This window comes from Pocillopora damicornis, chromosome 10 (assembly GCF_964200805.1).
Source record: "Pocillopora damicornis chromosome 10, jaPocDami1.2, whole genome shotgun sequence".
Lineage (NCBI taxonomy): Eukaryota > Metazoa > Cnidaria > Anthozoa > Scleractinia > Pocilloporidae > Pocillopora > Pocillopora damicornis.
Window position 1 is genome coordinate 3028229 of NC_142679.1, and position 15769 is coordinate 3043997.

General features: G+C 39.7%; 1 protein-coding gene, 1 long non-coding RNA gene and 1 pseudogene across 2 annotated transcripts; 1 reads left to right on the top strand and 2 right to left on the bottom strand.

Moving 5' to 3' along the window:
• Nucleotides 1–419: 419 nt before the first annotated feature.
• Nucleotides 420–3543, bottom strand: LOC149038478 (kelch-like protein 12; annotated as a pseudogene).
• Nucleotides 3544–4351: 808 nt separating this feature from the next.
• On the top strand, nt 4352–6613 carry LOC149038479 (uncharacterized). The gene is made up of 3 exons (XR_016180174.1): nt 4352–4602; nt 5140–5221; nt 6269–6613. It is a non-coding gene; the product is annotated as an uncharacterized LOC149038479 (long non-coding RNA).
• Nucleotides 6614–12422: 5809 nt separating this feature from the next.
• LOC149038480 (uncharacterized) lies at nt 12423–14962 on the bottom strand. Its single transcript, XM_089183665.1, has 3 exons — nt 13049–14962; nt 12867–12980; nt 12423–12759 (listed from the first exon to the last, which is right to left on the bottom strand). Exons 1-3 carry the CDS (start codon nt 14925–14927, stop codon nt 12572–12574), a joined length of 2181 nt encoding a protein of 726 aa, XP_089039791.1. The 5' UTR covers nt 14928–14962; the 3' UTR covers nt 12423–12571.
• Nucleotides 14963–15769: the final 807 nt, after the last annotated feature.

Here is a 15769-nt window from a genome sequence, read left to right on the forward strand (position 1 = left end):
TGCCCGTGCCTGAATATATTATAAAAAAAAAAAAGAAATTATATCTCTCTCCTTATCCCTCTTCATCACGTGATAGGATTGACAGTCTCACCTAACGGAAGATGACGCAGATTGGTTGATCAATGGACTGTTTAGTTCTGATTAGCTTATGTAAATGTTTCTTTAATCAACTATTGTTTGATTTTTGGAATAGTGTAAACGTTGTGTCTTATGAGACTGTAGAGGTAGTGGCGTCACAATTCTTAGATATTTGTTAAGTTCTTTTGAATTTTGTATCTCTAAACTCAACTTTAAGTAAGAAATAATCGTTGGTCGTTGGTTAAGAGCTTTGAAACTGTTGTGTGAAACAAATTATGTCAATATTGTCATTCGCATTAAACGACCCGTAACATAAAGAAGAAGTTTATATTCCGCCATCAGTGTACTTTTCTTGAGTGATATGTTGTTATTCAATTTTCAATCAAACCGAAGAAACGATAGCAGTTTCAGGGTTTGATTACAACGGAAATAAATCTCACTGACAGTCAAACAAGTTTATTTTAATCAAAAATGGTAAACTCTAACAGTTTCATTAATAATCAAAAAATGAAAATTGCGTGATCTTTTTCTAGTCGCGTGACTTAAAAAAGATCTCAGCCATGAATGTAAATGTGCGATGGTTAAGTCAAAAGGTGATTTCAGGCATTCTTTACGCTCGTCAATTTATCTCGGGAATTTGTTTACGTTCAGCGACAACCTCCAGACGGTTTTAAGGTAACTGATCTTATATATAAATTTATGATACAATCTGCTTGCGATTTTGAACCATTTCCACATCTTCTCGATCATAATTGTGAACAAACTATCAGACCTTTCAATGATCACGGTTTTTGTTTCATGAACAAAGTCATTTGTTTTGACGAAGGGCTACCGCTCGAAACGTCAGCTTCGTGAAACTACCGACCGTACCCAATTTACATTATCACTTCAGATTATAAAACCCACTTATCGTGTAATACCCCTCACCGACGCAGTACCACAGTTTCTTTAGAGACTTACTCCTTCTATACTAAAAAAAACTTTTGGAAAAAATTGAGATCCTGTTCCTTTTAACTAATACGTTTGACAAGCCCTCTTAATTCGATTAAAACGTAAACAGATTTGCCAAATTGAGTGACAGTTCGCAAATACAAATGTTTTCATCTCATAATTGAAATGAAAATACGTTTCGAGGGAAAGCTTTCCATTCATCTAGACAGAACTTTTTTCCCGTGAAAACATCCTTTCCTGAGTTTATGCCAGCAGGCAGGCTGCAATGGCTTTTAAAAGTTATGGCTGGTGGAAGTTCGCATTAAAACCCGCAAGGGTAACTGTCATACGGACTCAACATACCTAACTACTTTGGGGAAGAGTTGTAACTTTGTTCACAGACTGTAGTAGATCTTTAAACATGCTTACTGGGCATCCTCTGAAGTATGTCTCATTATATGGCATAGAATGAGCATCAAGCCAGGTATTTGACTTGATATCGTAACACTCCACCATACGAGAATTCTGCCGATCGACACTTTGACTTCCGGTTCCGCCAAATAAGTATACCTTATCTCGTAAAAGGACTGCACTTCCGTGAAATCTGGGAACTTGTAAGGGAGCGATTGATTGCCATTCGTTCAGAGTAATATCATAAACCTCGCAACTTACGAGGGCATTTAAAGAAAATGGGTCAACAGTACCTCCAAAGAGGTAAATCTTTTTTTCAAGGCACACTCCACAAGCGCACCCGCGCTGTTCGCCTATCGGAGCCATCTGTGTCCATACGTTCAACTTTGGATCATGACGATCCACATCAGAGAGGAAACCATCGTCGGCCAAGCCACCAATGCAGTACAAATAGTGAGTGTCTGACACGAGACAAACAGAGGACTTGCGTCTCTTTAGAGGTGCAACTACAGTCCAAGAGTTTGTCGAGGGGTTGTACCTCTGCGCAGTGTCACAACGCCTACCACCGTGCTCGCTGCTGAACGCAATCCCGCCAGTGACGTACAGCAGCCCTTGTAAGGTAGCTGCACCCATTAATGTCACTCTCTGAGGCAGCGGTGCTACAAAGCCCCATGAGTTTGTACGCGGGTCATATCGTTCTACGCTGTTGTAGACCGAGTCTTCTCCTTTACCACCGATGGCATAAACATATCCCCGGCAGGAAGCCAAACCGAGGCGAAACCGTCTGTTAAGCATGGGTGCCAACTCGTACCAGGTTTTCGTAGCCGGAACATAACACACAGTCAAGTTGCGGATGCGTTCATCTGGCGACAGGCCACCGCATGTGATGATTGCATCTTCATGAGTCTGAAGACAAGTTCTTGGTTTTTGTCGGGAGATCTGTTGTCCAGAGAACAAGGCACGCCAGCGGATTTCGTCCATTAATATTTCCTTACACTCGCCATTTGCCTGCACTAGTTCATGGCACATAAGCTTTGTGTACAAATATTGATCGGATATGCTGCTCAGTCGAACGAGTCTAAACAGCTCCGCAAAATGTTGCTCCTTCTCGTCTTGATTTTGCGCGATCCATTCTAGAATGAATTCAACGACTTCTTCTTCGGTTCCAGTTACTAAGTCGTCGCTTGAAATAAGATCCTTTATATGATGACAGGAAATTTGCACGAATTCCTTGGACTTGCCGACCGTCGCGAAGTTCTGCTTGATTAATTCGCTAGCGTATGTTTTCAACTCCTTGCAATCGTATTTCTCAGCATATAGAAAGGTAGCAACGCAATTTCTGGTCGACATATGCCGCTCCTTAAACTTGCAAGCGATGTTTTTTAGACGAGGAAGTAGTAAGTAGTTCTCGGACGCGATCAGATCATCGACATTCGCCTCGCTCATTTGAACCTCTCCTGTGTAAAGGTAGGACGAGAACTCATTCATCGCCGAAAATTCCTTCGATATTTACGATTGACGCCGATTTTTCTTTCATATCGTTGGTAAATAAACCTTGAAAAAATTGGCTACTGGCTGCCAAAACACATCGGTGAGCGGGGAATGTTTTTCCTTCCACTCACAGAGTAACATCTGTCAATTCGCCTTCTTTGCGGGCATTGTCGAGTAACCGCATCATGTCCCAGTAGTACGGACTCTTAGCTGTGTTGTGTGGTTCTTTTGAGGCATTTTCGGTCATGTTTGCGCAAGAAAGACGCTTGTTTGCTTGACTACGAGTCTTTCTGACGAGAGAGATCACAACGCACCGTTGACAAAGTGGGTTATGTATTTTCGTTGAGGTCCAAACCAGCGCGTGACATAATTTAGTGTCATTGATATACATGCTTAATTTATACTAAATCTGATAGGTCAGGAATAAATAGTTTGTTTTGTTTAGATTAGTGTTATGCTAAGACAATATTAATGGCACGATGTCGCCAAGACATTTGTATTCCGAAAAGGTATGTTATATGAAGAATTCCACTCAGAATCTAATCTAGTAAAAGAACATATTGTGCTTCGATCGGAGGAATAAAACTAAATAACACTGAGAATAAGGAACAAAAATACACCGTTTCGAAGCCATTTTAACTAGTGGTTGTAGTTTTGAGGTAAGATGCAAAAAAGGCGACAGAAGATAAAAGACCTTATAAGAATTGATTCATACCATCACGTACACAGTAGGATCAGATAAATCATGAGCGTTATGCTTTTAAGCATCACCCCTAAAATCATGGTATTATGCCCAAAATTATGCCCAAAGTTTTTATTAGGCTAAGTCAGGAGATTATATTCTCTGAGCTCAATTTAATACTTCCCCTCCTACCCCTTCCCCCTTATTTCTACTACCAACGAGGTAAAACTTGCTAGGAATAAAAGGCATACTGAAGCTCAGAAAATAATATTTTGTACGTGATCAATGTTCAAAAGTGCAAGCGAGAAAAGCAGGCTATTGACCTGTTAAACAATACTCGGGCTGCAGAATTTATCTCATGTAAAACTGAAACTTCAAGGGAATTTCTAAGAATTTATTCACTCTGCTGGCATCATGCTCATACTCTGACTATGGCATTATTCTTACTAGTACAATTAGACCCTAGTACTCATGCAATTCGTGGCACTGATTTTGAGAGGTCTCTGCGCAATTATGCTTATTATCAGGTCAGTACTTCTGGAATGCTATTTATTTGTGTATAACATTTTCAAACTCTCTTATGACACAAGGATCTTAGACCTCCGGGATAAAAATATCACCGCCAGAAAAGAAACATTTTGCCCCACTCCACACGGTGTCATTTCGGATACTAACTGCGAGGCACGCGGAAAGTTCGAATTGAATTGCAAATATACCGCCGACGTTAAATATTCATCTTACTGGTGCAAGGATCTTTACACGTGGAGCTCGGACCTACGCTAGCTTACTGCTGGCTCTAAAGCCTCAAATTGCAGTTTTTCGGTCAGACAACGCTTCTTTAAACATTTCCTAAGCAGGAAGAATATCTGAAAGCGAAAGTTAAATTGTTTGGTGACCTGTATGTTAATCTTTGGTGTGTAACGGTCCTCGCTCGCGGGTTGCAGTCAGCGACGACAAGTCAACAAATTTAAACCACGAGAAGACAGAAGTTTAGACTTTTTTGAACTCATGTAAGTTATTTATCTTCTTCTACTGTTCACAAAAAGCCACTTACAATCACGGTGTGTTTTGAGGGAGCATCAGCTCCTCTTTCCAATAATGTTGTTTACATACGAAATGGGGGAATTCTTATGCGTTAGGCGAATTCGAGTTAGGTGCAGTCGAGGGTTTTGCACAATTTCGGTTTCCAACTTAAAAACGTTTGGTTATGATCATGATTATTGATATCATCAAAAAGCGGCACGCAATCACGCTTCCAATAACCGGAAGTTAGAATCAGCCAGTTGCAGACCATCAAGATCCCGTTGAACAAGAGCAGTGTTTCAACTTCCGTCTTTTGCCCGGAGGCCAATCTAGTTAGAATCAGCCAATCAAGATACTCCAAATAAATAGTGCGTATCAAGTGAAGTGTAACAGTGGTTGTACACACTGCGATACACGAAGGTGAAAAGATGTGTGTGTCTCAAGATATTTGGATGTATGTCTTGTCCGCTGCTATCGGCGGCATAATATCATTTTTGGTGTTAAAATTTTGCAATTCGCCTCAGAATGAAGCAACAAGGAGGCCCAAGGTGCCAGTGGAACACGATGAAAGACAGGAATAGGAGACGATACCTACTTTATATCAAGGTGAGTGGAAGCGCTTTGTACAGACGAAACGGAAGAAAGAAAAATTGATAAATTGCCGAATTCTAGTGTGTGACTAATCTACCATGGTGCACACTGCCTTGAACCTCCTGGCGTCAATCATATAGGTGTTTTGTAGACTAGTTAGTAATTTGGCCGGCCAAACATTTGCGGCGCGGGCACGAGTAGAGTTAAGTGTGATTCCTTAAGATGTGAATGTTGCTTCAAAGCCCCGCGCGGAATCAAACCCATTTGTCTCTGAACATGTTCCACAGTTTCCTGATTATGAGATATCTTTTTTTGAAAATCTGTTCTCTAAATCAACTAAAAAATCGAAATTTTTATGAAAACGAGTCACGCACGAGGTCCTGAGAGAAGAAGATCAAAAAATAACTTAGGCTTAAAGTTTGGTTCAGGAGGAACACCTTAATTTTATTCATGCATTGATTAGTTAGGCCATGTAGTGACGAGTTAGTTGTCATTTAAGCATCATTTCCGCCTTGGTTCAAGTGGGACACCTTAATTTTATTCATGCATTGATTAGTTAGGCCATGTAGTGATGAGTTAGTTGTCATTTAAGCATCATTTCCGCTTTGGTTCAGGTGGGACACCTTAATTTTATTCATGCATTGATTAGTTAGGCCATGTAGTGATGAGTTAGTTGTCATTTAAGCATCATTTCCGCTTTGGTTCAGGTGGGACACCTTAATTTTATTCATGCATTGATTAGTTAGGCCATGTAGTGATGAGTTAGTTGACATTTAAGCATCATTTCCGCTTTGGTTCAGGTGGGACACCTTAATTTTATTCATGCATTGATTAGTTAGGCCATGTAGTGATGAGTTAGTTGGCATTTAAGCATCATTTCCGCTTTGGTTCAGGTGGGACAGCTTAATTTTATTCATGCATTGATTAGTTAGGCCATGTAGTGATGAGTTAGTTGGCATTTAAGCATTATTTCCGGTTCGGTTCAGGTGGGACAGCTTAATTTTATCCATGTTTTGATTAGTTACGCCGTCAAAAGAGACTTACGGAAACTTTTGTTTACAGGAATTTACCATTCGATCATGGACTTACAACAGAGGAATGAACAGAATTTTTGGTGGCTGAATTGTGTTATACTGTATTACGCATTCTGTTTTAACAGGACAGTCTAAATATATAACTCAATGATATGTAGATATCCTTTAAATCGTGTAAACAATGTTTCTCATTAAGCTGTAGAATCAAGAAAGCAAATACAAAGCAAACAACAAAGCAAGTACATCAGGCATAAAATTATTCAGTCTTTTTCAGTTATTCTTCCTTTAATGAAAATTGTTTTAAAAAAATTGTAATTGTAGTTTGCACCGCCATATTTTATCACTGAATAAATCACAGTCTTTGTTCAGTCCACATGGTTTTCGTTCGCTCACATGGTTTTCAGTTAAAGTGGAGAGGGATCAGTACAAGGGGTGTGGGAGTGGGGGGGCTAAAGAAACTTGACTGCCAATGAGGGGTGGGGGAAAATAAGTTTATCAGACGGCCCTACGTGGGGATTAGGAAAATTAGGAAATTTTCATCGTGTCACGAACAAAATCCGCCCTCTTCCCCCCTGCCAGGCAATAAGTAAAACCCTCTGGTTGTTTGTCACAGACGACGATAGACAACCGTTGGTTATAATTTTACAAGTGGGGCACCCGGTTAATGAAGTTGGTGGAATCCTCACTTCCCTCATTCCAACGATTACACTCAAAGGTTGAAGATTAATTATTATAGGTACATATATATTATATGTACCTGCTTTAAATACAACTTTTGCAAGTTGTATTCGGAGTTGTGGTCAGCGCCCAGCTACGCCGCGTGGAGCAAGCGAGTAAAGAGCTCACAGAAGCATTTCAGTCATAATCATATCATGTGACGTGACCGGAAACGGCTACGAATGCGACTATGCATTCCTTAGACTGAATATTAATTGAGGAAGTGAAATTTCTTTCGAAGCCTCATTGCCTTTTAGGCTTTCCCCTCAAAAAACATTAGGTTTAGAAATCCATAGCTTCACAAGAATCAAGTTCTTAGAATAAATTATATTATTGATGCTGCTTTTTGAGGCCGTCTTTCGGGAATATATTTATCGTTATTAAATAGAATTTTTGTTCTGTAGATGCTTGGGGCTTTCTGTTAAAAGGGAATTAGATTCAATGACACGAATGAAGTAACGCCACATGATCCTTTAGCATTAATTGCTCACAAGCCCCATTCAACTGACAGATCAGTTGATTCTTTTGCCTTTTTTTGTATCTATTTATTTATGTGATTTCCGAGACACAAGTTGGCATGTTTCTATTGTGCAATCCGTTATTTAACTAAGGAGAGGGAAGAGTGCTCGTTTCATGTCATGGTTTTGTTTATCAAGGTACACAGTTAATTATGGAGCGAAAAGTAGAAGTTGTGAGCGATTAGTGTTTGGAATTCAATACAGCACAGGCAAATGTAGAACAAATAATTTGATTTTCCTGACTTGTATTAACAGATCATCGCAATCCTGTTAAGTTCATCCAGTACAAGTAAACTTAGTAAATAAAAAACACAAGATCTCCGAAAAGAAGCGGAAGGGGAATCTCCTGACTGACTCCTTCTCATCCTCACTCAAACCTGTGTTTTAATGCGGCGAACCACTAGATAAGACAGCCTCTATGCCTTGAGATCGGGACACGTTAATACGATTTAACTTAACATAACTAAAGACTACAAACTTCTTCCACGAATGCAGCCTGAACCATGTTCATTGTGATCGAATCACGGCGTTATTTAATAGATAATTACTGAGGTTCGCAGCATTATACCCAATAATGCTGCGAACCGAAGTAATTAACTATTATAATTATTGACCCTCATAAAATCCTATTGTTCTCTCTCTGCATTACATCGACGATTTCAGTCGCCCCTTCATATTGATGTTTTGGTACACCAACAATGCAACTGGCAAGCATTGTCCAGTAATAATACAAATTGCATAATCCTTTTTCATTCCCCAATTCAGCCATTGTTAACTACTTGCAAAGATGATATAATCATTGACTCTCATGAATTCCTACTATTTTCTCTCTCCAACAATGCCATTAGCACGTATTGTCTAGTAGTTATACAAATTACATAACCCTTTTCATTTCCCGGAATTTAGTCATTGTTAAATCCTTGTAAAGATTATGTAACTTTCCACATCTTTCAGGTGTGTGATTGAATTTCATGCAAACGTAATTTGCATTGTATATTGACGCAATGTACTTGGTTATTTGAGTTGTTTGTTGGGAGGCAAAGAGTTGCTACTGTTTTGAAGCTTGATGGGGGATTCTTCGGAAGACGAATCTGCCATTTTCATAACGCAGAGCCAGAGGTCGGAAAATGCCGCTGCCGTTGCCCTTCGACGAAGTTGCGCCACACGATTGTACGAAGGTGGTGTGCCAGAACAAGTTATTGTAGAAACCACTGGTCACCGATCATGTGATGGGGTTAGGGAGTATAAGTGTACCTCATCAACACTTAAAAGGAAAGCAAGTGAAATCTTGCAGGGAGCGACTCCTAAGAGGGCAGAAATAGACGTCAAGGAAAAAAATGAAAAACTGTTTAACAATGATGTTGAGCAAAAATATGATGGACAAAGGGAAGAAACAGGGTTACAGGGGTTAAGCGAAAAGGTTTTAGACGAAAACCAGAGCGAAGATTATAATCAGTCAGTTGTAATTAGTACTCACAGTACGAAAATTGTTATTTCTTACAAGTGAGAAAGACTGTCATTGTCAGATGTGCCCTAAATAAACTGTAAAATGTTTTCGTCTGTACGTCTCCTGGAATGGTACTTCTCATGGTGTATTCATTTACTTTTTAACTTCAGATCTTCATCATAAATTATGCGCGGACATTCGCGAATTTTCAAAAATTACTGAGTGGAAAAGTAACGAAGTAAATACCGCAGTCATGCAGCAATATTAAAAATATTGCTGGAAGCAGGCTGCATTATTAAAAATATTGCAGTGCAGCCAGCCCACTGCAATATTGAACGTTTTAGCGCGTTTAGGATTACCCTTAATAATTACCCTGCTACCAAAAAGGACCGCCACCGTTTTCCTCAGACAGTTGGACTTGACTGAATATGAATACTTTCTCAGGCTGAAATCGCCGATATAATGCTGAGAGAGAACAATAGGATTTTATGAGGGTCAGTAATTATATTGTATATAAAGACGTCATATAACCAAAGGCTACAAACCTCGGGCTTTTAGAAACGACTTGTTATTTGTTTGAGGAACTGTTAAATTCAAGCCCTTTTATTCAAACTCTGCTTGAAGGCGTTTAATGAAAGTCAAGATTGGGTAACGTGGCGTGACATTTAAAAAAAAACCGCAATTCTTATATCTATATCTAAAAAATCCTGGCCCCTTCGCTTGAGTCCTTGCGTCCTGCTCGACCATTTCAATTTCTCTGTCGGAGATGTTTATCTCAATTTCTGAACACTTGCATAAAAACTCAGGATAATTTAGATCCTCCTGGTTGGGCCCGTAGAGATCTGTTAATACTGGTTTGTTGCGACTTTTGCTTATGTTTCACATTTCAGAGGGGCATGAATATATTTGCATATGTACGTCGTAAAAAGAAACACCCGCACTTCAGAGTTACATATTTTGTCAGAGGTACCCACTCAAGTTTACGCGTATACTTCATTTTAGTCTGACCTCGCAGGTCAGTCAAATAGGCAATAGTCCATTTTACAGTTGTGTGCTTCGTTGCCAAGCCTTTGAACAGTAATGAGGCTAAGGGTGACCTTGTGATGATACAAACCTTGCTGCTTTTCAAATGCAAATTACTTTGTTATCATGCTAACTAGATATAGGTCTCTATCACAACAAGGTCACCTTCAGCCTCACTCCAAATCAAAGGCCTGGCAACTAAGTACATAACTGTAAAATGGCTTATTCGTTTCGTTGGTACTGAGCGACCATCGCGCACTTCTGCTTGCTCTTCAAAATCCACACGTGAGTGGTGAAGGAAGTGACACAGACAGTGAAGACCCACATATTTTCTCTGTTTTTACATGGTTAGCTAAAGAGTGAACAGATAGCAATTATAGGACAGAGAAGTTAAAATGTAAATCTTAAAAATGACCTGTTTTTTTTATTTTTTCAGATATAACAATCTCCCGAGAAATCAGGGAAGCTATTTTGTAATGGTCTGATTCAGTCGACGTCTTCTGTTGTATGCTGTGCTGTAAAGGCTTTTAGAACTGTATATACTGAATGTCACACATGGGTACGGCAGTTCATAAATGCGCCCTAGCCTGTCCATTGCTTAGCCTCGCCGAATTATGTAATGCAGATCAATAATAATTGTTGTATTTATGATAATGACCATAGGACAAGTGGGTTTGCAATTTGTTTACATGATAATATATAATAAGAATATAATGTCAATGACCTCCTTTTTGCCGATACCGCTTTTGTAGCAGTCGGTTTTTAGCGTTCCTGCTATGTTTTGAATGTTGCAGCCTTATTAATGAATGTAATATATAAAATAAAAGATTAAAAAGACACCATCATTTACTTGCGTGATTTGTTTTTAATGTCGAAGAATAACCCAAGAACAATCGCACAGCCACTTTAATGTTTTTTTTAAGAACAGTGTTTCGTCCTGATGGTTTATTGTCTGTCAGTCCAATCTATATTGGTCGGGTTTTGGGAAAACCCCGAAAAACGCAGCGGCCTCATTTCGTGGACGAGAAAAATTCTGGAAGGAACATGATTGCTCGAAAAATGGCGTGACATCCAGTAAAACAATGATGCCATCGTGCAAATTAGTTGCTGTTTTTGAGAGTGGAATCTCTCTCAAACACAGCACGCATATTTTTCGCAAATTAGGTGCGTGACGTTGTATATAGTCGTGGAGGATGTTTTGTAAAGTAATTCCGCACTCATGGTAATGACTGATCAACATTTGTCGACAGCTATGCTGGCAGATATATTTAGTATCAGGCATCGTGTGTGCAAGTGTAATTATTAAGTATTGTATTTCAATCATCGCGTGAGTGTGACGAGTTTCTAAGGATTATCTAGAACATCTTATCAAAAGCGACTGTAAAATTTGATAAAAGTTAGGAAGACGCAGCAATACATTGCAAGGATAACTCCTCACTGAATCTGGAGTTGTTAATTGACTTGCCTGCAAAGGGACACGCTTTCTTATTATTTTTCAGGCGTTTAACCCACGCTTGGGTGCGATAGCCGAAATGGCCGCAACGGCTAATTAATTAAAAAAGAGAATTTAGAAGATCATGGTCTCCGTAATTCCTTCCCGACAGAAATGATCTCTTTTCCCGCCAAAAAAGAGTAAAGTTTAATAGTTATGTAATGAAACTTCTCCTCTGTTTGACAGAATTTAACGTCGTTCAAGGAAGTATATATTTCCAACATCTAACTGGTGAATTATAGCCAGGGTTAATTAATTATTGGAAACACGTCACTGTTTTGAGAAGTCGATATCGAGATGATCTTTCCATGCGACCTCACATTCATTTTGCCACACATGTTAATATCTACGACTGAGACGCAGTTTCTTTTCATGGAAACACCATTTGCTACATTTGATTTATGGAAACTGCATTCAAACTTTAAGTTCTTACAACGACATGCTAAATCGAGCCAGTTTGAAGCACAATAATGTGTTTAAACAGTCATGTTTTCGTGCTTTACTATTAGAACGAATAGTTTACGTTTTCCCATTGTCCCTACTTCTTCAACCGGAAACTTTTGGTTTTGTAGTTATAGAATTTTCACAACTAAGTGCCGTAAAACCAGATGCACTCCGGAAACCGTGTAACAGGACGCAAATAAACCTTGATATAGGTTATAGATTTTCCTCAGCTCTGTTAATGTGTTATAGTAAAATAATAAACATTTCACTAAAAGTAATGATCAATCACCAACAAATATAATTGTTTATCGGACATTATTCATAGGCTCTCGGTCTTTCCGACGTATGAATTTAAAATTACTTTTCAAATTCTGATTTGTTTGTGTTGAAGTCACAGTTTTGCCCCCAATCATCAAAGTTTGAAGTTTACAACTTGAGTTGTTTCTAACAGTTTTAAACTGTAAAATTGTATCTTTGCACTCGCGTGGTTTGCATTCAGTAATGCACCTGTCAATTGAAACCCCCACCCCCCCCACCCCGGGGAAGTATGGGGCATTAGCCTTGGAGTAGAAAAAAAGTGTGATAATGCCCCATATATAGGGGCCCTGTTTTCTTTCTAAACCCCAAGTAAAGTGAAAAAATTCCCCCACCCCTGGGACAAACCATGTTAAATAATGTCCCAACCAACCTTCAGACCCTGCTCTGAGTGCTGCATGCCCCACACAGCCACTCTCCCTCTGGCACGTTCTCCTTAGTTAGTCCCGCACAGGAAAAGTGAAACCATTTGATTTTGCAATTTTTCCCGTCGCACCCAATCATGTCCTCTGTCATATTTGGCTTTCCACAGATGCATAAGATGTCATGATCATCTGATGATTCTGCATTTTAAAATGAGACCAAAACTGTTAGTTGTATCCTCATTAAGTATTAACAGCAGACAGCTTTATATTCATTGATGAAGATTTTTTAGTCATATCAAACCTACCATCATAAGAAGAAAAGGCTGATGCATCTTCACAGATTTCTGATGACGAGTCTGAAGAGTCCATTTCCCTTTGTCTCTCACTACCTCTAGTTGTGGCCTGGGATTTTTCTGCAACTGCAACAATATATATGTTTAGTATCTCTCTTGTTTAACATCAAGGAACTTCAAATTGAACCTATTACCTTTTTTTGCTGCCCTCGTTGCGGCAGCCTTTTGGGCCCCTTGCCGTCTTCTTGATCGCACATCATCCAGGTGTTTTAGCCACATTGTAGTTTCATCTAGAGAAAGGCAGGTCTTTTTCGCAAGGTCCTCTGCACCTTCCAGAATCTGATTTAGATTGCAATTAGCCTTGACACCATCGTTGTATGCCTTTTGCAGCACAGTGCTTGGTGGATTAAGGTGAACCACCCCTTCCCCTTTTTGGACTTTCTCATATGCTTCCTCGGGTCCAAGAAAGTGTCCGTTGCATCTTCCTTTGCATTTGGTGCACTCTGACCCCCAGGGTTTTGACAAATCTTGTACGGGTAGGGGGAAGTATGTTGTAAGAGGGCCTCCTTTGTACCAGCTATAAGTTGTCCCTTTCCCTTCTTGACACCTTTTGTGTGGGCATTCTGATTTATGGCACAAGCTTAGTGCGAGGAAGTACTTTGAGGGAAGCTGGGTATGTTTATGGTGTTTAAGGACTGTGGAAACACTCTCAAAGTGGTCATGGAGTTGTGGATTTTTTTTCTTCAACTCTTCCTTTTCTTCTTTTTTTCCTGATAGGTACACAAGCAGCAAGTTTCTTCTATCTACCAGGGTTTTTGCAGCTTCGTCACATGCTCCCTTAAAAAGCTGTATCTTTGCTTCACCGCAGGGTGCCCCTTGGACTCTTGAAATATAAACATCACTTGCAAGGTCCAAGTTTTGTTTTAACTGTGTTTCATTAAAGCCTGTAGCTGTGTTAACTGCCCCTCCAAGTGTAGATGGGATAAACAAGTTAGAATGGGCAACAGCAAGACAGCCATTCATTAGTTCAACAGCATTCAGATATGACCCTCCTGAGTGTCTGGATGTTACACATGTAAAATAGTGATTTTCCATAAGATGTTTCTCTGCCCATAAAAAGGCAACTTCTTTATGTCCTGGTCCTTCGTCTCCAGCACCATCAACTCTTACACACCAGGCACTTTTAGGGGAACCATCCGGGAGTTGGAAAACAGAAGAGAGTTCTTCTTTGTCTTTGATCATTTGAAGATCAGCCATGTGTTGCGAAGGGGACTTTTCATATATAACAGGGGGCTTCACAATCCCAACACACCTCTTAGGAGTTGTTTCTGTTTCCATAAACAGATATGATGATGTTTGTAGCTGGGCTGGATAGCTATTAACAAAATCAGTTCGTGTAGTCAAATCTGGCTCATTGGCTAACTGCACTCCCTTGTGCTGTTTGTGAGTGTACGTTGTGTCCAACCGGAAACCTGCAGCATCATCCCTGTTAAGTACCACCTTATCAAGTCCATCCTTTAGCTGTAATTTATCTAGTCCTCGGTACACAGCATTATTCCAATGTCCATCTGGGTTCATCCGGACAGAAAAGCCTTTCCTTGATCTTCTGCATGTGATTTTGGCTACCCCTTTATACCTTTTTGCTGATATCCTGTGCTTGTTTTTTACAGTGCAGAGCTGTACCACAGTTCCATAACTAATCTTTGTTTGATACTTTTCCTGCAAGTGTTTTTGTATTCTGTGAAAGGTGACTTTTGGGCCTTTTTTGATATTACCATCAAATGTTAGTACCCCGGTGCGCCTCCATGCATCTGCGCCTACTTTATTGGATCTGACAAATTCTTCTATATCCTTTCCTATGTTCGGAAACTTGTTCACAATTTGTGAGACACGTTTGGGTACCTTGCGTTTCAGAAGCCGCCTCTCTGCTTTTAAACGTGCAAGCTGTCGTTTTTCTTTTCTCTTTATTTTCTGCCTTTGATTCTTAACTTGTTCATTCAGGTCATCAGTCACAACACTATCAGGATCAATAGTGTCTGAGTCACTCTCACTCACCCATGCATCATCTCCCATTGCTTTCTGTCTCTCATATTCAAGGTAGGCTTGTCTTGACATCTCCACACTCTCTTTCTCTTCAACTGTCAAATCCATATTCTCAAGATGGTCACTGAACTCAGTCAATGCATATACCAAAGTCTCTTCGGAGTAATTTCGCAGTAACATCCGTAGCTCTGCCACAAAGGCAAACCAATTGAGTGTGTTGTCTCTGAGCATTAGTAAAAGGTGATCCATTGAAGGCACAGGTGATACAAGTGTTCTATTCTTTTCTAAAGGGACATCAGGATCTGCAGCTGGTCTAGGTTGTTGAGACTTGTCCTGAGACTTGTTTGTAACAGCAAGATTAACATCTGCAGAAGCAGTTTGGAACTTCACAGGTCCCTTGTTCTTCTCATCTTCTGATATCCATTCACAGTCTGTTCCTTCTGAACTAGACAGTTGGTCCACTGCACTGTCATCATCTGAATATGTGAGTCCAAATCCTTCTAAGACAGCTTTATCTTGAACTTTTGCAAGGGTGTCAACTGCATCTCTTATTTCTTTAAACTCTTCTAAAGTACTATTAATTCTAGATTCTTGCTTATGGAAGTCACTGAAACCATACAAATTTCTTGCCTTGTTCTTTGATAGGTTTTGCCCTTTACAGCATGCGTACTTTATGAGAAGTCTATCAGATTCTGAACTTGCCAAAGTACACAAGTCTTTCAACACCTCCCTTGACATCCCAGACTGAAAACATGTCTTTCCTTGCAAACATTTCTCAGCCATGTTAATAACCCTACAGATATCAACGCCTTGCAATGTTTCTAGAACATATAATCTCTGTGACCCGGGTCCATTTAAAGTCATTTGAACAA